General features: G+C 42.9%; 1 protein-coding gene across 1 annotated transcript in view; it reads right to left on the bottom strand.

The window, feature by feature from the left end:
- Positions 1-410: 410 nt before the first annotated feature.
- ALDH1A3 (aldehyde dehydrogenase 1 family member A3) overlaps positions 411-24,739 on the bottom strand; it is a 35,456-nt gene continuing 11,127 nt past the window's right edge. Inside the window, exons 4-13 of the mRNA XM_005011090.6 lie at positions 23,897-24,026; positions 22,605-22,666; positions 19,763-19,891; positions 17,469-17,582; positions 14,278-14,380; positions 13,158-13,342; positions 8,002-8,166; positions 5,603-5,760; positions 4,363-4,437; positions 411-2,995 (exon numbers count right to left, since the gene is read on the bottom strand). Of these exons, the coding sequence (XP_005011147.2) occupies positions 2,923-2,995; positions 4,363-4,437; positions 5,603-5,760; positions 8,002-8,166; positions 13,158-13,342; positions 14,278-14,380; positions 17,469-17,582; positions 19,763-19,891; positions 22,605-22,666; positions 23,897-24,026 (1,194 nt within the window). The 3' untranslated portion in view covers positions 411-2,922. The remainder of the gene's footprint in view (positions 2,996-4,362; positions 4,438-5,602; positions 5,761-8,001; positions 8,167-13,157; positions 13,343-14,277; positions 14,381-17,468; positions 17,583-19,762; positions 19,892-22,604; positions 22,667-23,896; positions 24,027-24,739) is intronic.

The following is a 24,739-nucleotide window of genomic DNA, read 5'->3' as shown; positions in this document are numbered from 1 at the left end:
TGAGCCCCATGCACGTTTCTGTTTGGGGAATACTGCTGGGTCACTGAATCGAGGGAAACAGACACCAGGCTGTTCGAGGAAGAGCCCGCTGTAACTAGAGCAATACAGGGCCATTTTGTTTCAGAAGCACGAAACCTTAACTCTTTCCAGTGATCACTTTTACTAACACAATGGGCCAAATTCAGAGTGAAATAAGAAATGGTAGCAGGAGGACTGGGTTGAGTGGAAGCTACACACTGATGGAAAAGGTCTTAACGTGTGCAGTAGAGGGGCTGGAATTATCTCAAGGCACACTAATCAGTGTAAATAAAGTATTAATTACTCCTCTGTTACAATGAGTACACTCAGCAGAAGTTTCCCACTTCCCCATCTCACTTTGAGGCATACCAATATGTAGCATTCAAAAAGCATTTCACAAAGTTAAACATTTATTAGGAACAAGAACTATTACAAAAAGATACCCATAGTCTAGATATATACAAGAGGTTTAAACATAGCATTTTCATGTACCTTTAGCTATAAAAATACATTAGGTTAACTGTATCCTAATTTATAAATATAGTTCTTTAAAAAAAAAAAGTAGTATTTCATATGAAAGCCTTACTGTGCAATGAAAGAATATATACCCTCTAAGGGGTTATTTTAAAGTTAGTGTCTAATGTTATATAACTTAGAAAATTCAGTGTGTAGAGTCAAACCCTGATTTATACAATAAGAGATACATCAACTTTTTAAAAACTTGATAAGGGAAAAAAAAAAGTGTTGAAATATATATTATACATATAAAGCCAGAATACTAGGATTTTAAGATTTTCAGATGATTTCAGTTAAAACCACTGTTTATCAAAAGTGAATACAGAGATATATCAAGATAACCAGCCTTTTACTGTTTGCCTTACCTCCCTACTGTCTGACTGCAGCCCTAGAAAACCGTCAAGTAGGCAAAAGTAAAATATTTGTCTGAGAAGATGTTTGCGCTTTAAGTGTATTACAAAAATAGAAGCTTATTTACAATGTTCCCATTTGGCCTTTCATGGGGTAGGGAGGACATTTTCTTCACTGGATGGGGAGATTTACCTGTCCCACATATCCATGGGAGGACAGGCACTTAGTTGTACACAGCTGTTGGAGGTATGTCATTTAAGAAATTAAGCAGTGTTGAAGTGCAATTTCAATGTTCAACAACTAATAAGGAAGTTTAGGCTCATGCAAACTTTTTCCTTACTTACCACCACCCACCTTCCTTCCCCTTCCGAAAAAAGGTCCACTCACAACAGAAGTTGTTACTGACTAGCTGTCTCTCTGATCACAGAAGTTACAGTTAAGTTCCTGCTTGCATTGGAGAGTAGAGGTTAGACTTTCATTCCTGCTTCAAAATCTGCATATGTACAGCTCCTGCAGACCTGGGACTTCCCATTCTCTTACCAGTGGTTCTCCAGTATAGAAACAGGAGGAGGGGGAAGGAAAGGAGTGAGCTCAGGACCTGACAACAGCAGGTGGCTTTTCATCAGTCTCGTAGTAAGTAATGTCTGGGTGTGCAAAGAAATTACTGCAGGAGATGCTAAGGCATGAACTCAATGTGACAGCCACTCCGAGGATTCTATTTGTGTACATGCATGCTTATATGACTATAAGCAAGAGACAACTCGAAGCAGTTTATTCCTCAGTGAAGGACCAGCTACAAGGTGACGACACTCTCAGAGGCATTTACTGCAGAGGTGCTGAGACATTAAGTCCAGCCATAGCTTATTCCTTGGTAACTCATTTGTACACCCACATCTTTAGCATTCAGTATGTGCTTGGGAGCACCTGCCTTTTTATACTGTACTTCCAGAACTCGATTTTAAGCTACATTCACAAGGGAAAAAGAAGTGGTGAGAAGAGCTCGTTTTACTCTCATCATGACAGCTCTGGCTCAAAAAATGAAGAGATGTTCACACAGCCTGAAAGTGAAAGAGAGAGAAGGACAGCTTCTTGCAGCTCTTCTGCTCCCTCTCCCAGATCAGGACTGGTGTGGGATGTTTTCTCTGGGGTATCTACCATGCTACATGTTTAGAATTCAACTCTGTGTCATCACGGTAAGTACAGTGCAAAATCCTCTTGCAAAAAGTGCTATAGTGAAGGTATGAGATACAATTGCGACTCATTCGGAGCCAGAAGGGCTAGCAAGTCAGTAACTTGCATATGCAGCATGTGAAATGTGTGCACACCAAAACATCAGGTTCAAAGGACACTTTAAAGTCTAGCTCTGTTGGGTGAAATAATGGCCCCAAAAGAGTCCTCCAGGAAACTCCCATCAATCTCATTCAGGGCTAGAATATCACCAATATGGAGGATGCACATATCTTTAGAGAGACCAAGATAGCTCTTTCAAACAAAATTTCTTTAGATCCTTCCTTGAAAGTTTGCACTCCCATCCAAAACTTCATCTGCAGTCTTCACACAAACTCCATCAACGTCAGTTAAGTTGGATTAGCCCTATTACTCAGGTCCGTTCATGCCAAGAGAAACCCACATGCCTCTGAAGGTGTTTAACAATCAACTAATTGTTTCACAAACAACTAATTGCTAAAGGTATCGGAAGTCTCTCTAACATGCCCTCGATGTCCAAGTCCTTCAGGGGTACAGTTTGAAAGCAGATGTCCCGCTGACAGGTGACTGACCAGCATTTTAGTCACAGGTAGCAGACAGATGTACAGCCAGGGACTCGTGGAGTACACGTGTGTGCTATGCTGCCAGTAGGGTCAGTTAAATCAGTTTTCCAAGAGCCAGTTGACAAAATGGAGTCCAGTAGATTCAATGTTTCTAGAGGAAAAAACTTAGGCGTTTCCATTTTCTTTCCTACCCCTCCCCTCCCACTTGCTCTGAATACACCCCCGATGTGTCACATTCAGAGTGTCAGCATTTTTAGGCCTTCTGGTTTCATGGACTCTTCTGGGAGAGTTTAATGGTGACTGTTTTCACTTCAGTATATTCTGCCAAGGCATATTCACCACTGGAAAAGAAGAGAGAGGAGGGAAAGGGACAAACGATTGCAGCATGTTAATGTGTGCTTCCCTAAGATAAGAGATTTCTGCACAAGTGCATCTTAGCCACAGATCAACAGCTGCTGCAGATAACATCAGGCCATTAAAACCAGATCCAAATTAACTTACATCAGCTATCATTTTGGCTCCCCACATGTAACAATCTATGCACATGCATGTATGTACACACAACTACACCCTGTAATTACTGTGGTCACAGCTTGTAACTCTCAGCCTAGTGAAAATCAAGTACTATTGTGAGAAGCCATACTTATGAACATACTTATCAGTGCTTAAACAATAACTAAAGTTACTTTTTCACTGAAAGTAGGCTTCTGTCAACCAGGTAACTGCACAACAGGAGGGCACAGTTACTCCAGAAATCGATATTGATGACAAATCCAACCACTGCATTGTGTTGTAGTTGGTGGAAACTGCCCTCGTTGCCATTCCTTGCCCAAGGGATATGCCCCTGACATCCTTTAATTAGCCAGGCAATCAGGCAAAGCAAACCAAAAGGTCTCAACATGCATGTCTCTTTTGAAGATTCATTCATCTGCTGTGCTTAGCAAGTGAGGCGTCTGAATATCTCAGAGCAGAAGATGCACCAGAACAGTTACTGGAAAGGGTTCCTGGAAATAAATCTGCCTTATGAAAGAAGAGGTGCATCAGGTTCCTCTGTAAGGTGTAATAAAACCCACCTCTCTCCTGTACAAGAAGAAAATTAAGATATAAGTCAATTTCTCAACTCTAACTTGTAGGATGACCTTGTTTTAAAAACGTCTGCATTAGTAACTAGAGAGCCGGAATGTCTGACAGCCAGCTGCAACAGGTCAGGCTGGGGAAAAGGGACAGAAGATCCTTCTGTAATTTCCTAAATTACAGGCAGGCTTAGAAGGTGGGGATCTCTTCTGGGAGATCATTCCTTGTGTTTCTAGCTCCAACACTTGAAAGCTAGATGTGTGATGCAGCTGTAAAGGGAGGCCTAGATACCAGCATGTAAAGATGGAAGAGGTTTGAGGTAGATACAAGTGGCCCCAGACCAAAGTGATCTAAAAATCCTTCTTGATCTAAAGATCTAACTAGTAAGAAAAAAATGCTTGCAAGTGGAATTTGCTGAATGGAAGCTGGCAATAGTTCATCAAGTAGATGAAAGTACTGCTATTGTTCTCAAATCTGTGCTTTATCTGTATCATGCTGTATTGGCCTAGCACCAACCTATGGAGCAAGCTGCAAGCCTGATAGTTTAAAAGCAAATTCAACAATATTATCACCAAGTCACAATCACTACTGCATTTACCAACCACATATAAACAAAATACTGAGCAAAACTTACAGTTCTCTGCCATTGCCTGACATTTTAAAGCCACCAAAAGGAGCCTGTGCATAGAGTGCATTGTAACAGTTGATCCTATGATAAAAACATAAAAAGACAATTCAATACCAGGGAGAAGAAAGGTGATGACAACAGCAGCGTTACAAAAGGCTGAAATCTGTTACAGTTCCTTCACTTGAGAAATCAGATTTTAGCAATATCATCTTATTTTGCTACAGAAACAGAAGGCATTTGAGTAGTGCTCTGAGTCTGATTCATATCTCCCTTCATAATCTCTAACAGCTACGACATTCATGCTAGAGCTGGAATTTATGCTGCATTCAGATTCATGCTTGAGGGTAGATGAAAGTCTGCCCCAGATTAATGAAGTGCATTCTGAAACAAACATGTTTACACAAAGTTGTCTAAACACTCAAAAACAGGCCCTACCACCCACTTCCAGGTATAGAAGAAGAGTTGGCCTCCATTAGACACTTGTGCCACAGGAAAAGAGAAGCACTAGCCCCATTTCTGTAGAAACGGGTAGGAGGAGCTCATGCAGATACCTCCTCAGCAATTTAGGGAGATGAAATGACTGGAGAGAGCCAGTTATGGCTTGGTGCTGTAGGACTGCACCTTCACTACAGTACATAGATCCTTCAAAGCCCAACATCCCATTTTTATTTAAATATTTTTCAAAGAGGTGAATTCTTCTGGCACAAATTCTTGAAATCAGTCCTCTGTATGCATCAAGTTCAGAGACCAGATCAAATTCCTATCTTCAGTGGGAAAAAAAATAATCAGGATTCCATCTTTAAAACTATACTAATATAAAATAAGAAGTGTTTTTAAGTAAAATAGCTACTTTCTGACAGTGGTACGATGCCATCTACTGCCCATAACGGTTTATGCAAGACCCCAATTGATGCTACCTTAAGATTGTAAGAGTTGCTCTTTTCTACATACATGATTTTGGAAGGCATCACATCTGGTGGAGCTTAGTACAACCCTTATATTTTCAGAGTTCTCCAGATGTAAAGAACTACAGTGACTGAATGAATAAATGCACCGTTTCGTGCCAGACTGTCTGGTCCTCACCACTTTATTTTGATGAATGGATGTTGCTTAGGAGAATATCAAGAATTAAACAGACTACTAACACATCTGACCTCCAGCATTTATATGGGATTACAAATCATACAGCCCTCCCCACTGCCAGCAGACAAAAGCACAGCCCAAACTGCGATCTCACACTGCTTACCAGACAGTTCCTGATTGCAATGCAGAAGCCAACATTAACGCTCTGTCCAGATTCTTTGTGAACACCGCAGCCGTGAGTCCGTACTCAGTATTGTTGGCTCTTCTTATGACCTCTTCTATACTCTTGAACTTCATAATTGGCTGAACTGGCCCAAAAATCTGCACACAAATTAAACATTATCACAGGAAAGCCTTTGCTACTTATGGCAATTTTGAAGTAATCAGAATCAGCAGCTCTGTTTGGATATTATATTTGAAGTGTTATATACTAGCTTTTCTAGAAGTCAGTGGTTGAGTCTCTTATAAACTACTCACTAAACTGAATTTAAAGGAAGTACAGTGATGTGCTGTGGTGGTTAATAAATGCAAAGATCCAACAACTAGTGGATCATCTACAACGATCAAATAAGCAGTTAGATCTGGACAAGTTTCAGATGATTCATCCTTACTTCATTTATAATTCATTCTCCTTTTGGACTCAGAAGAAGTTGAATGCGCTTAAAAAGAAATTACTATACGTCATGTATTGCAGGTTTTCTTCCTTGGCCTTAACTTTGCTTCTGTAAGTGCATGCAGTTAATTTGCCTGCAGAGCATTTACCACGGATGTGTTTGACCACAGACTTGGCATCCCAGGTTGGCAGTATAGAAGCAGAGCCAGCGCACACAATACTTCCCAATTTTGGGCATAGAACCTCCCATCATGAACGCTACTGAAGGTGGGGCCTGCATGGTCTTGCAATACAATAATCATTCCCCCACTGAAGGTGAGATAAAGTCCCACTTGTGCCCCATTGAGGGCCAGGCTAACCAAATTGCCTGGCTCTTTAGCCTATACAGGTGTTTCTATTTTTCACCCTTTTGGAAGATGCAGGTATTTAACTGGAGCCTTGATCCTAGGCAAAGAAAAAATGTGCATTTGCAACAAAACCGTATATGAATGAAACTGGATAAACCTCATGAATCATGACTGGGGATTTGGAGTCAGTTCATTAAAAAAAAAAGAAAGAAAAAAAAAAAAGGCCTGTCATGGGATTTCAACTTTTATCCCCCTCTATTTTTAGAATGCAACTCATGCCCAGACTGACTGATATCTTTCCCAGGTTCCTTGGAGATTCTGCGGCAGATCTGAGACATCTAAATATTTTGTCGGGAATGAACAGTAAGCAGCCCCATAAAATGCACTAGGCTAAACTATAAAGAACAAGTGCCAGTTGGACTTCAGCAGCTACTTATTTTCCATTGGGGAACATGATGAAAAGTAGATTAACTATATTTCAAAGGAATATCACAGGATCTAATCACATGCAGCTTGTTCATTTTTTTCTGCGTATGGATAATGGAAGCCAGAGTATTAGATCTGCATTTTGCTGGCTTTGACCATATTTCTTATTGGGAAAAAATGGTCAGCCTCAGGGGATTTTACTATGGGAAGAGAATTTGAGATTATTTCAGATGCTAACACTACTTGATTAATGTTCTTCAGTGGCAGCATAACAGGGCCATTTCTTCCCCGCTCACCAGCTTCAGGTCCCAGAGTTCTAGTTCCCTCTTTCTGCAATAAAGCAACTCCTTTTTACAAAGAAGTGGATCAAGAACACACATCATACTCTCCTCTGTCACTTGGAATCAGCATGTACTGAAACCAGCTAAGCAATTTCAAGTTTACTCAGCAGGAGGTGTGTAAGAGCACATGGCACACACAGCCATCGGTCTGTACAGAGAAGGAGTGTATAATTCTGTCGTCAGAAAACCTTCCAAACTACAGGGCAACATTGAATTGCTCCAGCCTGATGCTACTTCAGTTATTTTTACTGAGCTTTAAAATCTAGGATTCTGTCAGAAACCAGTCCATCTCACTATCCACAAAAAGCATTTACAGCAGCTAAATCTAGATAAGGCGTTTGTTTTTATTTTCTGTTATATGAAGTTCTCTTAAAAGGAGACCCAAAAGCCTTTGGGTAATGATACCTACTAGATCTTTATGTGGGTTTGTTACTGTACAGGGAGCACACTCACAGGGCTACTTCACTTTTGGAAAACAAAATAAAATGGGGGAAGCAGCAAGGCAGTAGAAATGGCTGGCAGGCAGGCACTCCATTAATTGCACAAAAGAATAAAATGCTGCTAAAAGATTTTGTCAGCATTTTTGCCTGTGCTGCTCTCCTCCTCACATCATCTCCCCCCCATACCACTCCGGATTGAAGCTCACCTTGCAGACACTTCATCAGAAGAATATGGATTTCACAGTTTTTAGGACATTGTAATAAGTAAAATATGTGAAATTTCTATTCTCCTTTCAAGTTTTCACTTCAAACCACGACCACACCTCTTTTCTACAGCTGCTTTTCCATTTACATCATGGAAATGTATCTAAAGGTTCACGTGACTTGTACTGTACCTCTTCTTTGGCAATACGCATGTTGTCAGTGACCTCTGAAAACACAGTGGGTTTTATAAATAGGCCTCTGTCTTCAATGGCAAGACCCCCACACTCCAGCTTTGCACCTTCTTTCTTCCCACTTTCTATCAGCTCCAGGATCTTATCAAACTGGTTTTGGTCAATCTGTCAGACAAAAAGAAAGAAAACATCAGTGAGTTACCATTGCAGTTCCAGAGACTGAGACCTGCTGCTGCCAGGTTGTATGTTCAGGGACATATTTGCAGGGCACCGTTAGAGCAGGAAAGTTTACACCTCATCTATGACTGCAAGCCAGGCAGTAAGCACGATGAAAGACAGGAGATGGGCATAGCCCTGAGCCACAGAAAACACATATGATAGCTTAATCTGATCTAATAGTTTGCTGCCACACGGAGGGAGTCTCTCCACTTTCCCCTTCCGCAGCATCCCAAACACGCACTCCCATGGCTCACTTCACACCAGCTCTGGGACGTACCAATTGTCCCTCACAGCATCCTTCTGGACAAACTGTCCAGCTGTGAGATAAACAGGTTCACACTCCACTGGGTGATGAACAGGGTGAAGCCCAGAGCCTGTAGTGAACGGGGCTACATCTGGCTGGCAGCTGGTCACTTGGGTGACTTCAGAGCAACGACTGCACTGAAGTCATATTTGTAAAAATGGAATCACCTTTCGAGGATCTCAGAGACTAGTAGCATCCCAGCACATTTTGGTTTTCTGCACTGGCAGGAGACATCCCTCCACCAGCACAGCAGGCCGTGTGCTGGGGAAGAGGTGCAGAAGCCCAATACTGACCAGTACTGGTCCTTCTTTTATGCTCCACGTGCAGCATTGTGCTGCAGATACCATCAGCTCCCAAACAAAGGAACATGGCTATTTGCACGATGCATAATTATGCAATGAAACACCTCCTCGCAGCATGTTGCAGGTAGTCAAAGACTAATGGAGAACTTCAAACAAACAAACAAAATCAACAAATCCATGGAGGTGAATTAAATAAAAGGCTCCACCGCTGGCTCCTGGTTGCCTGGGAGGTGATTCTGAATGCCAGCTATCACCAAATGCTTGTGCTGGTTCAGTACCCCTCCCTAGACATCTGCTTTCATTTTGGCAGGGCCAGTTGCCAGTTGGGACTGTTTACACGGAGCGTTCCACGCTCGACTCCCCCAGATTACAGACTATATCCTGTCCCTTGTTAATCCTGGCCACACACAATCCAAGTTTTCATGCTTGCAGACAAATATCAAAGCTTCAGGAGGGTGTCCTTAGGGTACTTCTGGTACACAGCAAAACCAGAACAGCACATCTCCTGCCACACAGATGTGCATATCACATGCGCTGTGGACAGCTTGTACTAAGTGCTCGTGTTCTCTCATGTGTTATGATGCTACCCAAGAAAACACTTTATACATGCTACTGCACAAAGAAATGCGTGCCCTCGTGTAGGATACAGGGTGTCACATAAGTAAGCTTGGCAGGTGTCACGCATATTGTCTCTTTGCCTGGTTGCTTAGCTGCCAAATGTAAATAATTTGAAAATATCTGCAACTGCTTTCCATCCTGGCATGTCTGTGATCCAGACCAATCCAGTTCATCCACTTCACAACACAGAAAACAAAACAAGGATATTTATACAGCTGTAACTTGTTGCAAGGCAAACTACAGTTAGATGAAAAGACACTAGGGAAAGAAAACATTTGTAAAAATGACATGCAAGGGTGGAACTGTTTGTCATTGTAACCAGAGCTTGCAAGGCTTGTTTAAATCCTGTTCCCTACTCCACTATTATTTATGGTTTGACTATTGCCTTCTATTAAAAACACACTAGTAGAGCAAATTCTATTTTTTGTCCATCTAATTCAAAAAAGAGGAAGGCTTTTAAAGATTGCTGTAATGCTGAGAACCCCCAAATCTTCACGTCTTGCTTCATTTAAGTCAAGATTGCCAGAAGCAGTTTTTCCTTTTCCAAACCTAGCATTTGTAATCCTACAGAATAATCCCACAACTGTGTCCAACAGACTGACACACGCTCTTTCTACTCACATATTCTACTTTCAAACTTTAATCCTAACATCCACAAACAACTACGGTCTAAGGAAAATATTCACCGTCTCAAAATTCAAGCAGTGGGGTTTGGGCTGAATAACTTCTGGCTGGCAAGTACCACACAGCAGCTTTAGAGCTTATTTTCTTCCTGTAAACCATCCTTTATAGTCCAGAAACCCCAGTACTTGGGGCTTTACAGCAAGAAAACCAGCCTAGTCTTGTTCTGATTTAATCCCTGTTTTGTCCACCAGGACCTTAGTCTTACCTAACGCAGTCTGCTGTTCACAGCTTTGTAAATGCTCTGGTTAACCAGCCAGCCATCTGTGCAGATTTACTTTATTCTTTCCTATGATACAGCTCACAGGAATCCAAAGTTGAAAAATGCCCTTGGTCTGTTATTTGAGGTTGGCACTTTACTCAAACAGCCCTGATTACCCCTCAGGTCTCTTGTGGTGTCCTTTGAATTCCAGCCAGCCAACACAGTCAGACACATGTGAGCTTTGGAGAAGTCACATCAGAAGCATGCCTCACTTCTTCTATTTAAACTTAATACTGTTTAAATTTGACTTAATTTTGATCTGAGAAGTGCAGTTTATATCAGCATAACCCAATATTGCAGCTGACACAGTATTTTCCCTATACCCACACCACAAGCATCCATGCCAGTGCACGGTAACACATCGCAGGGAACTGATCTGACTAAAACGTTTCTTCCTCACCTCCAAAAAGGCTGGTTCAGACCTGAATCAGCCAGTTCCCCAATCTAGCTTATAAACGCGGTACACTATAGGAAGGAACAGCTGCAGACAGGCCCTATTTTCCAGGACTAGCTTACATCAAGTTCTCACAGAGCAGTACTGTCTGTCCCACTCCAGGAGGTCCCCTGCAGCTACCCAGAGCGCTGTGCTCAGCTTGGTTTCACACAGCACCAGCTCAGAGCTTGGGCTGCAGAGATCTCCTGTTTCACGTTTTCCGAGCTCTGTTTAAATTCCTGGTCCTGTTGTCTGGCTAAAAGCACACAGAGCTGGTGAAGGAGCAAAAAGATGACGGGCTACAAACCCCAGAGCCTAAGGGCTGGCTCCAACTTCTTCACATTGCTGGCATCTAAGCCGGCAATCGTCCCGGAATGGGGGCTGTACAGCAGCCTCTGTACAGGTTTTGTTCATCCTCTGACCCACAGAAGGAGAGTAAAAGCAATGACCTGGATCTGAGGCAACCGAGGGCCAAAGTGGAGAGATGAAGGGCAAGAGGAAGAGATTTTTTTCTCCTAGTGACTCTTCCCTTCTCCATCACTTCAGAAAAAAACCCTCCTCACAGCACAGCAGGTTACTTCAGGAATAGAGGAGAAATCTGGTCTGGAAACTACAGTTCAATGGTAGTTGGTGGGCAGGTGTGAATCTTTGCTACTTTGGAGGTATTTTAAGCCCTTCTGACACTACATCATGTCTCTCTTCTACCTGAATTTCTGCGTGTTGCATCTTACAATAGGCTCCAGAGAGAAAGCAAAAATAGGTGCAGAGGAAGTGGTTTGCACTGGGAGCCACATGAAAGCCTAGGGTTTAGCAGTTTCCTTCTACTTTCTCAACACTTTTCCATCCTGGGCTTGACAGCTGCATGCAGAGAACTTCAGGTATGTGCGTATTGGGTGCTCTCTCTCCTACCCACAGGCATAACAGGTAAGCTAGGACAGGGAAAGAGGACGTACAAGCTGTATTTGCAACCTGGCCAGACTATTTGTACTTACTGTTACCCTTAATTATAGCTGTCTGCAATCTCCCTTAAATCACAGCAGCAATACCAGAGCGTGGTGCTCTGCCAGCCTGTCAAGTACTGAGGGCAAGGATGAGCTGAAAGCAGCAGCCCAGTCCTACATGTTCTGCCCAGCGCAGGGGGTTTCACCCTTTAAAACCCCACTACTACTTCCTATGATTTCAGGGGCTCTTCTCATGAAGTCAGTGGTCTCTGAGCAGCCAGATGAACATGGTCCTCACAGGACTAATTATAAATGCAACTCATCCACTGCTATCAAAAGCTGGGTAAGGCTTGGGATGATGATATATCAAACAAACACACAAAAAAGAAAAGCTGAGAGCTCTTAACAGAAGACAAGGGCAGACCCTGTGGTAGTTTGAGGGTCAGCTCATCTCTGCTGAAGCAAGTTCCAACATGGGATTATCTTCTTAAGAATGATGAGCAATTTGAAATCCCATTCTAGGCCAGTTAAAGGGATAGATGGGGCACCAGCACGATCTGGGGACGTACGTCACCTTATTCCCCATACATGAGGACACTTAATTAAGTTTTCCCTTGCACAGATCAAGTGTGAATGGACCTAGAGCTCCAGATAAGGGGAGGCAGATGTCCCATGGTCATCCCCTCACTGTGAGATCCCATATGGCATCAAGGAAGAAAATCTCACAGTGCAATACTGAGAACAGGAGGCCAGGGCTATAGCTTTCTGGGATTCCCCCTTTATTTTTGGAAGCAAGCAGTGGCCCTGCAGAAGATCTGACTCAAGGATCATCTTCCTCCAGAGCTCTTGACTTCAGCTCAAATCGCTTCGAAAGGAAGAAATAAGACGAAGGCTCTGGAAGCTCTGACAAAACGGGTTGTGACATCAGCTTGGCATGGTTCTTCCTGCTAATTCAGCTGAAACCTCTCCAAAGGATCAGAAGCGGGGCAGAGGAGGAGAGGGAAAGTGGGGACTCAGGAGTCTCTGGGTTTTAACTACTTGTCATCACCAGCACAGCCAAGTAGCTGAATGGTCGTTTCTGCAGCTGCACCCATCTGTGCATCGCTGTTCCTCGCTGCAACATGCTTTGTATTACTGTACCAGGGAGGCAGCCCCTTCCATAAAGCTGGATAAGAAGTGAATTAAATACATTTGTGTTTAAAAAATTACAACATAACATTTCAACAGTTGTGATTGATTGGTATTTAAAATAGAGAGAAAAATAAAGCCATGATACATTACTCACCCTCTGGGCTTCTGCTGGGACCGTATTCACAAGGATAATATTTACACAAGGAAAATTAAACCAAAACGCAACCAATAACCAAACAACGACTGTTCTCAGGCACACAGTTACCTGGGGCCCTTGTTCAGTTCTGGCATCAAAGGGGTCTCCAACGAGTCGCTTCTTCGCGTACTCCACGCTGCGCTTGACGAACTCGGGGTATATCTGCTCCTCCACGAACACGCGCGAGGCCGCCGTGCAGCACTGCCCTTGGTTGAAGAACACGCCTTGATGGGCACACTCCACTGCCAAGTCCACTGCACCACGGCCCAGGAGGAAAAAGCGTTACCACATGCATAGTTTCAGCCTTTCAGTGTTTCCAGACTTGTTTTTTCCTTTCTCTTTTGAAAGCCTTCTTAAAAAAAACGCTGACAATAGCCCACACCCTCTGAAGACACTCACACGGCCTCACACTGCCCTCAGACCAGCTCTCTTATTATTTCCACCCCCCTTCCTGCCTTTTGTCTGTGTCTAGTTGGCCACAGCCACAGACACTTTCTTCACAAGGACTCGTTGAGGGCAGCAAGTAGGTTTTCTCCACTGTGGGAACTGAGATGTGGATCCCTAGATGCCATCTGTTGGTTCCTGAAGACTCATTTCAGTGGTGACTGCTCAGAAAGCAGCGTGCCCTTGTCTCGCACAACCAGCTCAGGCCAGCTCCTTGCAACACCCACCGTTAACACATGGCACAAGTACCTCTGGCTTTCAACCTCCACAGGAGAAGGGAGGGTATTTTCCCAAGCCAAACAGGATTTTCAAATCCCTTTGGTGGCCACAGCTTACCTGAATTTTCTACTGCTACAAAACCTTCCTGCCATGAATGCCTGTAGGGGGGCTATATTTTAGGAAACTACTTTCCCCACCATTCTGCTCAGGCTTTGCAGTACCACCAAAGAGAAGGCACCACAATAGCAAAGACACACAAAAGCAAGATTTATCTGCAACTACAGCCATCCCCGGGGAAGACAATAGGATAATGGTCTGCTCATTCATCATGGGAACACTCCCTGTGCTGGGGAAGAGCTCAAGTGCAGCACAACATCATCCTGCTCTTGGACAGGGGCTTCCTCTAGCCTTTGGGGTGGAAGAAGGAGCAAACACCACCCTGCTGATTGCCAAAGGACAGCAGAGGCAGACAAAGAGCACCACACCTGGTGTATTACAGCAAACGAACACAGCAGCCCATACTTACAGTCAGCATCTGCACACACGATGCAGGGGTTTTTTCCTCCAAGCTCTAATGTCACCCTTTTGAGGTTGCTTTTAGAAGCAGCTTCCTTGATCAGTTTTCCAACCTGTAGCATTGAGACACAAACAGAACGTGGGCTGTTTTCCCCTGAAAGTCCTAACAAAGTATGTCAAGTGGGATGCTAACAAGAATAAAAGAGCCTAGCGGGTGGCTGAAGCAGGTACAAGTCAGGGATAGCATTCTTAAATGCCTTGAATTTCCTACTGCTGCGATGCGCTGGGTTAAAAGCAGCCCCAGAATTAATGTCTGTGTAAGGCAGGTCTGAAATGATGGGCAATGTGGGAGAGCTACAGGAACTGCACTCTGAAGCTACCTGCCACCCAGAGCTGCAGAACAAGGCATTTCCCACCCACTGCAAGGTAGTGAGCAACACTGGTACTCACCGCAGCTCCAAGGATTATGTTTTATTTAAAAAATGAGGAATTAAACTTCTTCAAGTAGAATTTGACAACACGGTGATAAAAACTGACTGTTCCTATCTGCTACCACTCCCATAACAGCAAGCCCAAAAGAGATTTTGACATTTAGGAGAAACCTACATCTTTCCCATAGTTCAGGCTGAGCTGCTTCATGCACGAGTGGCTGAGATATGTCCCTTCCTAGGCCACACCTGATGATGGCAACAGATAAACTCTGGCCAGCTTTGCTGCAATGCTCTCTGCACTGGAGCCTGCTCTGATGATCTGGTGGAATTTATCTGGCCACAGGGAAGGATTAACTCTACTTTCAGATTTTAATCCAAATAATGTCAAACTAAGGGTATTTCTCCTCTCCACCTCCCCCAGAAAAAAATGTTTTTCCCAAATTCTGACTATGCTATTCCTTTTTTATACTGCTAACACCAAAACAGCAATTTATATTCCGTTTTTGAGAGACAGAATTCCTCACAAGAAGGGCATAAATCAAATGTCAGTATCACTAAGTAATCTAATTTTATTAGAGGCAGTCTGCATTAAAACACTGTGGGAGTTTCAATTGTAAAGGCAGGTTCTTATTATTATTAAGTGTCACCTTATATTTGAATTTCTTAATTTTCTAACTGTTCTTTTTGTATCTTACCTTTGCATGTGGCAATTAACTTTCTTTCTGCCTAAAAATATTGTTGCCCTGCAGGGAAGCTGCAAGGAAGTAAAGCATGCAGCAGCTAGCTGGCAGTTCTAGCTCTGCATTTCTCGTGGCTTGCCTTTGTAACTCAAGCAGGACTCCTACACCTAGCAGTACAGACATCTCCAGTCACCCAGCAGCCCAGTCCCAGAGACAGAAGAAAAAGTGATGCATCATGCTGCAGAGGAACACAGCTTCACAAGAGGTAGTGCTACAGGGTAGCTGGCCAAAGAAGCAAGTTAACAGGCTGAGGGAAAGGAAGACATCTAGACGGGAAAACTCTCGTGGAGTTTGTGATCAGCATTTCCAGGCTGGCCCTGAGCCCAAACTGGGGCTTAAAAACTAAGTCAAAATGTATTTTGAATTAGCTTCACTTCCTGGCTCAGAAACAGTAGCATTATGCTGCAAATGCTGCAGAGGTGCAGCTGAACTCACAGATGGGTGGAGGGGGAAGAAAACACTTTAAATTACACATGCATTAGCGAAGAATCTGTCTCCCTTGGTGTTTCCTGCACACCCATGGATTAGGAAGACAAGCACAGCTTCTATAGGAGTTTTTTGCCTATGGGCTCCAGCAGCTGAGGTTTTCCTCCTCTCCTAATCCACTGGATACTCCTTTTTCATTAAAAACCCAAACAGATCCATGTGGGCTGGATGAGTCTAATAAGCTCTATTGTTTTGACATAGCCAGCATCTAATCCTGGCTAAAAGTTTCTGATCTAGGATTTGGAGACCAGCACGAATCTGAATAAGCTTCTAGATTAGAGCAACTATCAAGAGAGTAAAACCTCACTGTGAACTTTTACTTTATTGTGTTCTTGTTTGTTCCCATGATCTCTGTACAGAAATAGAGGCTTAACACACCTTCTCCTTTGGGATAAGCTAAGCAGCCAGTATAAGTTCACAAAGCCACTAGATGGTACTGTTGTTAAATACAACAGCTTTTGAGTGTTTCGTGAGTTACCTTTACTGACCAAGATACCATCTGAGGTAATTTGTCATAATTAAGCAATTCGATTACACTCTGCAATTATGAGGACAGGCATAAGAATGGATGAATTCAGCAAATGATTGACAGGAATAATGTTATTCAAGAAAATAGAAGTGAGGAGACTATATCTGCCTCAGTTGTACCCATTGGTGTCAGCATTTCCATTCTTTGTATGCTGCCCCGTCTTCTGGGTGCACGTATAAGTTGCAAGGAAAATCTAGAGCAGGGAGTGGAAAAACATTCATGTTTCTAAGCACGCTTTTGTCTGAGAATTTGCAGCACTTGTTACTGGAGACAAATTTATTTGCATGTCACAGCTGTGCTCAGTTCTAAGGACTAGGCCAAGCCATGCATTCTTTTCCCCCACATAGGCACGGAAGGGGATGGCTGGAGGTGCCTGATACTGCAGAGGCCTCGCTTCCATCTCTCTCCCAAGCAAGGCAGCTGTAGCTATTTACACGGGAAAAAAAATGGATAGAAGGTGCTTCACTGTGCAGGTCTCAAGAGAAGCTCAAATGTTAATCCCATCCACATCAACAGAGGAAGCTGTGGGCACAGGGCCATGTTTTTATTTAAGTCCTAGTTCCTCAGTGATAACTAAAGCCAAGGAAGAATTGTTCGGGGCCCTGACTGACATGTTTTCCAGTTGCACACGTTTGCAGGGCAGGATTAGTGGGCAATCTTGCCCAGAAGCTCCATCAGGTCGATGACATGATGTTAAATCCCTGCCAGCCTCTCCTGTAGACTATCCTACCTTGTGTCCGAACATCTGCTGCTTACAGTTCTTAAGAAACGTGCCCGTTTGGCAAAATCCAGTTTACAGAGGTGGGACTTCCACTAGAGCAAGAATCAGTAGCAAAAGCAGAGGGACCTGACCAGGACAAATCCCAAACACTTCTGAGAAATCCCGTCACATGGAACGTGATGGAAAATAGAGCTGGTAACACAGAAATTACTGATATTTCATCGGTGCTGTCGTAAGAGAGAATGCAAAGAGAAAGAGAAACAGCAGGTGTTTTATGAGAAATCCATCACCTACCTTTGTTGATCCAGTAAAAGCAATTTTATCAATACTGTGATGGGTAGAAATAGCAGCTCCAGCCGTGGGGCCATAGCCTGGCACAATGTTCACCACACCTGGAGGGAAACCCACCTAAAACAGAGGTTAAGCACAGCTTTGTAGAGAGGGATTTTGAGTACTCTGAAGGATATCTGCGCTCCTGAGAGCTGCAGTTCAGTTTTCAGGAAGCTTGAATTTGTATCACTGTATTCTTAAGGATGATGAGAAACCTTAAAAACAATCACAGTAACTCCTACAAAGCATTTCCCTTGCAAGCATTTCTACAGCATTTATAGGAAGGCTGTGCAAAACCCATCCACCTTTGTAGCCTCACACAAGATAAGTGAGCAAAATACCTTAGCACTTGAACAATCAACAGCATCACCTCATTTTACTAATCCTACTGAAATCAAGTTCAGGGCACCAACATACATTTCCCTATTAACATACAAAACACAGATATGCAAAAAAACCCACATCTTTAATGTGCCTAGTACATGATAAAGTAATTCAAGGTGCACACAGCACTTAAAAACTGCAAGTTGCAGGGAAGGAGCCCATACTAGATACATCCCTGTTTTCCAGGCTCTCCAGTAACATAGCTGCGTGCTACCAGCTGGAGTAGATGTGGGTGAAAATAACAGCCATGCTTAGGAAATGCCAAGATTCAATACGAATTCTTGGAGGAGTCCCAGTTTAAAATCAAAAGAGAGCAAGTCTTTTGGCCAAACTTGGCCCTCAGCTACTGCCGTGCAGCTGGAGCCAAGGGGTAACTGCATGAAAGTTTGTTTTGAACAAAGGTTGACATTTGTGGTTCTTCAGAGGCTAGAGGGATTAAGAAGTCAGTAAAATCTCACTAGATGATGGGGGCTAATAAAACAGGAATACAAGAGCAGATGGTAATAGACTTATGCCAGTTTCCACCACATTTACAACCTAGATTAGCCAAGTAGTCATTCTGCCAAAAGAGACAAATGGCAAAACTTTAGATGAAATTCTAGTGCAAGAAAAAGTGTGGAACTTATTGGTCTGTTTTTTTACTTCCTGAAATAAGAGTTTCAAGGATTATGCTCTTCTAGGCTAGCTCTTCCCTACTACTGACAGGCTGTTTTCCCTGAATTTACTAACAATGGAATTGCAAGATATTAAGCATCCAATTCATTTCACGTGGCTTTTTAATAAAAGAATCTCAATTTATGCAGCTGCTCCTTCCTCATATGGAAAAAAATGGAAAAAAATGCTTATGTGCTACCTTGGAAAAATTACTTTCGTAGTATTTTTTTTTTTTTAATAAATTAGACAGGCAGTCTGATTCTCCTATGGATGCACCAATGATAAATAAGAATTTGATAGAACTTACATCTTGGCTAATGAGTTTTCAGGAAAATGTTGCATGTCAAACTGTGCAAGTAATGGTGTTTGGAGTCAGCAGCAAAGCCACAAAGAAGCAAAAAAAAATGTTTCAGGTCACCCTGAGGCAGATTTTTTTTCTGTTTTTCAGCAAAAATAAAAGCCAAAATATTTTGGTCATGATAAATGCACCCTATGGTCACTCACCTTGCGTAATCTTATTAAGTCAATTAGCTGTAGGAGGTACTTAAGTGGTAGTATTTTTTGCATTGTCTTTCCAGGCAGAGAAGCCCTAGGTGTCAATTTATTAGCACGCCCTTCTGCTTTCTCCCAGGCTAAGCCAAGAACAGATAGAATCATCCTCATTAGACTGAGCCTAACAAACAGACTTTTCCAGTTGAGAGGCAAAAGCATACCTCCAAAACCTTTAGTTTTTGCTCACAATTAGTCACATAATTATATATAAGAGGCTGACATTTTACTAACCAGTCCTGAAAGGTACTGTGCACCTCCCACCACCTCCATATGATGAATACCTGAGGATACCTGGGATCCCTACTGACAAGACCTAAAACAACATTTTGAACTCTCAGCCTACAACCTTCCCTCTGCGTCAGTATAGGAGTTGGCTTTAAAGGCCAGATGTAGCTAAATTGTTCTATAAGCCACATAAATACGAAGAATTGTTTCACATGGCACTCACTCTGTCTTAGTTGAGTTATCCCACTTAAAAACACTATGAACACAACACTGTTATCTATCACACTCTTTTTTGCCTCATTGCCTAATAAAACTGAGCTGCAGTCTTTCCCTCATTTGGGAGAAGAGAAGACAACAGAGGAATAAAAGCACCAATTCAAATCACAATCTTACTTATGATCTTAGAAGAACGGTACGTAGACGGGCTGTTCACATTGCCTTACCTCCTTAATCAGCGAGCCAATGTACAGCGATGTCAGAGGCGTTTGTTCAGCTGGTTTAATAACCAAAGTGTTTCCACAGCACAGTGCTGGTGCCATCTTCCAAACAAGCATCAGCAATGGGAAGTTCCACTGCAAGAACACAAGAGGTCAGTTGGATGAGGCACCTACTCACTTCCATGCAGCATTTTCCCCACCTTCAGGCAGCTCACGGAGAAACCAGCAACTAGGGCTATAGGCACATAGAAAAGTGCTTACAATGCTGTGTTTGCATGGACTACAGAGTGCATGCTCCTTGACTCCCTCTGAGATCCCAAATACTGTTGGCAATGCTCAAGTTAATCTTTGAAGTTGACCAAACCTTTGCATGATGTGCCCTCATTCCTTACAGGAGTCTGATCACACTCTGTGTGGGGTTTTGGCTGTTCACAGAAACCATGCTGGAGGCAGCATTCTGATGCATCGTTTTTGTACAGCATCCTTATGGGGAGAAACTGCTCAATGAAAGAAACTCAGCTTTTCTGTGTCAGGTGTTGTCTGAATAGTTAGGAGTTACACAATATCATTCATTTCCAGTTTATAACCAGGAAACCAGTGGGTGTTCAGTCATGGAAATCCAGGGCAGCTCTTATTCTCCCTTCAAATTGTAAATAAATTGCTCCTTTCCAATTAGTTTTCTTTTTTGGAATTAGGAACCAGTCCCCATCAGTTTCCTCTGTGCTAATCTCTTTCATGTTCATGGGTATTTGTAGATCTTGGAACCTAAGCAAGAAGTGGAAAATCTAGCTCACGCTGAATCTCAGGAAAGGTCATTTGGCAGCAGAAAGGATTTCTTCATTAAAAATAATTAATGCTGCTTTAGGGATGATGGAAGCAGGCCAACAGTAAGGGGACTTCTTGTCAAGCCTCAAGCCACAGGCCTTCAGCTATCAACAAAGATGCCAAATATGTTAGGAATCCACAAATTCACACTTGCAAATAAATTAGCAGTGTAGCTTTTAAGAGATGAGTTCTGTTCTAACCCAGCAGCCCTGAGACAAAGTGGAATTCAGTCTAACGTGCTATTCCTCAGCTCACCTCTCCCTCTTTCCCAGGCCTGTTTCATTTCAGTGATCTTCTCCAAAGGCCGAATCCCACAATTTTTCCCATTTGACTTTTTCTCCTAAGCCTTTTTGAAGGTCTTAATTACACCTTCGCTACTTTTCTACACTTTCAGAGTATGACATAACTCTACCAGGTGCTTTCCGTTGCAGAATGGCTGGTGAAAGTAAGTTAGAAAAGGTCATCAGGGCTGCCTGATGACATCACCTTGGGATAAAGTTCAGGCATACGCGGCACTTTCTAAGAACTTCCCTTGCTAAGAAGGTTGGTTTAAATAAAGGCAAGCCACAAGAGGACTGTTAACTGGTCTAGGGAGACATGCAGAATAGTGACAGAATCCCTTGATATTGAGGAATACACACATCCACTGACTGTTCATGTTAGAGATCAAACTGGAAAGAAAATAATTGAGAGGAGTTCTCTAAGTAAACTGGAAGCAGATGTGGTTCTGTTGACCCCAATCATCCTTTTTGCAAACACTGTTGAACTTGAGACAAATTTGGTCTTTCTGTTATATTTATTACTGATATAAGGTCGACCTGAAACAGTAAGAGTCCCATAATTTCCCCTTACAGTGGCCCTCCCAAACATCCTATATGCAGCCTTTTGAAGTTATCATTTCTGAAAGCACTGCTGAGTGCCAAAGGTAGCTGAAGGATGACAGGGAGATACCTTTTAACTGATGATAGTTAATCTCACAACACTGACGATCATCAGCAAGGAATCTGATGTTTTGATCTTATGTCACAAATTCTAGCTACTTACGAGCAGTCACATTGCTTGTTCACCCAGGAAGGCTGTGCAGAAGTCATAAAGCCAAATGTCTGATAATTAGTATCAACCACCTCCCAATTTGCCTCACCCTCACAGGGCTAAGCAGACTGTACCACTTTATCACCAGGGATACAAGCTCAGTCCAGCTGAAGAAAAAGGCAAAATTTATCCAGATGTCTTTGGGAACCAGTCCAGACCTGGTATTCCCAGGGTCCAGAAAATCCCCAACCCCACATGTATCTCATTCAGCCTCTCCTATAACCTTATCCCAAGGGTCGAAATCTTCCATGGACTCTACTGATCTAAGTATCCAAAGAATCTTGGCACGCCACCATTTGCCTCACAGCCTGTAGGATACCATGTTCAAAGCATTTTACAACCATACAGGAACAAACTATGTCTCCCATGTAGCTGTAAAAGCCTTTCTAGCTGGCTGTTTAAACAGAGCGAGCAACACACACTACAATTGGAGGCATTCCAAGAGCTAGCCACACTGTCCTCTCAGCAGAGAATGAGACCTCAAAGAAAAAAGAGAACTGTATCCAGTGAGATTTAATCGCAGGAAGCTCAGAGAACTGCCAGGGGTTATTAATAATGGATATGATTTAAAACTCAAAACTATGCATCAGCTCTAGGCAGCGAGAAGCTAGCACATGTAATGACAAGATGGTTGTCCTAGCAGTGGAAGAGTCAGAGAGCTCTGACTGGTCTCTGGTGACTGCTGTCAGCCTTTGAGAGGAACAGAGCATCTGATTAGGAGACCCACCCTTCCATTGCAGAGGACTTTGCACTGCCAAGAGCAATTGGCATGGGGGTAAAACAAGAAACTACATCAGGCAACTGAAATGGGAGTTCCCTGCAGAACAGCTGTACTTAGCTAGGAAGCAAATGGCTGCAGCATAAGATGGGAAGCGTGCATGCACTGCTTCCATTTCCCAGAGAGATTCCGGGCACCATCACTCTTTCTTACCGGGGTTATTGCTCCACAAACACCCATTGGTTCATGCCTGGTGAAACAGACAAAGTTCTCGTCTGCAAAACAGAAGAACAAAGGGGAAAAAAACAACAGTCAACATTCTTGCTTCTAGAGAAACAGTGTAAGATGACTTCTCACAAGAAGGTTGGGGACAGAACCAAAACCACATTAGACAAACAAGCCTATATCTGTGCATCTTCACTCAAGCCTCTGGGATACCCCAGATGGATGAAGACCTGTTTGAGAATTGGTCTTATGTTAGCTCAAAAGCCAGACACTGCTCGCATGCACAGTGGAGACTTTTAAAACCAGTGGGTCAATTCCTTCTGCAGACTCCCTGTGTTGAGGCTTAGAGGAGAACAATTCCTTACTGCACTGAAGAACAAGCCCAAATCTCATTCAAATTGTATCTCATGAAAGAAGCAAAGCACTCGGCTCCCTGAGCGGGAAAGATCTCAAACCTATTTTGCACAGGAATCACATTCATTGTAAGAGGAACTGCATTTCTGGTAAGAAATCACACACACGCACACACACAAAAAAAAAAAAAAAAAAAAAAAAAAGAAGAAACTCTAGGAGTAAACTAATACCATTCATCTTAAAATACTACACTTTCCAAAAGGAAGTAGGAAGGACAGTGAGAAGGACATCTTCCTTACACATTCTTTTTTTGCATAAAATCTAGTTTCACCAGGAAGATCTGACAGAAAATGTGAATGTGAATTATAGTTCTTGAAAGCGATCTCCAATCAGACCAATGACCAATACCCAGAACGCAAAGCTTCACATTCCTCTGGACGAGGGTGACAGATCTCAGTTTGTATGACTGCCATCACTGACTTTAGACCCTTTGCTGACTGCACAGGCTGAACTAGTTTGGCCCTCCACAGCTCTTCCTCTGGCGACTAATTTTTGTGTGCGGTGCCCATCCTTTTCCTTCATACACTCTTGGGGATCACCTCTGCGCAGGAACAAAACAAGCTCATTTTGAAAATACACTAAATCGCCTAAATGTTAAATCAAAATGCTTCTCTGTTAAAACGAACAAACAAAAACAACAACTAAAGAGCCCATCCATTATTTTCCAAAGATCCTTCCAGGCATTCACTGTTCTCCTGTGAGTTTAATTCTCAAAACATGCCTACTTAAAATGCACCCTAAGATAGAAAGGGAACACCTTCTTTTGCAGGTTTTCAGAAGCAAATCTTTTCATGCATCTCCCTCCCAACCTGCCCCATGAAGCCTGATCCCTCCCCAGCTCTGACACTGGGTCTGAAGGAACTTACCCACTGGGATAGTTCTACCCTGGATTTTATCAGCCCATCCAGCATAATATCGAAGTGTCTTTATACAACCTTCCAGGTCGATGAAATAAGCCTGCAGAAAAGGTTTTCCTGTGTCCATTGTTTCCAGAGTCTGAAAAAAAAAATAAATTAAGTGTACCATCAGACACCTCCATATTTTTTTCTTTATAAAAAAAGCTTTCAGAAAATCTCTCAATTTTCTTTTGTCCTGTGCCACAGACATGGAGTTTCCTTCCCTCGCCTTGTACTTAAGGAACAATCTAGTTAATATAAGGTAGAACGGAGACAACTAGACCCAATAACCCTGATAGATACACAAGCTGCTTTGTTCAGGGATTGCAATAAAGGCGCATCTTCTGGAAGACCCCAGAAGGCAGCTGTGGGTGGGATTCAGGCTGTGGTCTGGGCACTGCTCAGCAGTTACGCAAGTGCCACAGCTTCGCTGTATCTGACCCTCTTGACACAGATGTTCTGGATTCCAGATGGTGTCACTGAAATCAGTCTGACCCATTTTCTTTTTATTTGGAAATCTATTTTTTTCTGCTCGTGGTCCTAAAAGCAACCTCTGAAAAGCCTCTTTTATCCACAGGATGATAGAAAACACATTTTCAGAGATGTAGTAAAGTAACCTTCGGGCTCAGAACTGCGCTTAAATGCAAGGGAGAAGTTACTTTGCTGAAGTTGCGCCGACGTTGAGCGGCTCTAAATGAAACCCAGTCTCAGCCCACGTCCTTCTTGTTGTTCTGGACATTAGCTGAGTGAAGGCTTTGTTCCCTACTCAGGTCATTAAATGGCACGTTGGTGGAAGTGGCCAGCACATCCATA

The sequence above is a fragment of the Anas platyrhynchos genome, chromosome 11, assembly GCF_047663525.1.
Source record: "Anas platyrhynchos isolate ZD024472 breed Pekin duck chromosome 11, IASCAAS_PekinDuck_T2T, whole genome shotgun sequence".
NCBI classification, from domain to species: domain Eukaryota; kingdom Metazoa; phylum Chordata; class Aves; order Anseriformes; family Anatidae; genus Anas; species Anas platyrhynchos.
Note: the sequence above shows the minus strand (reverse complement) of the source record. Positions and strands in the feature narration are given on the sequence as shown.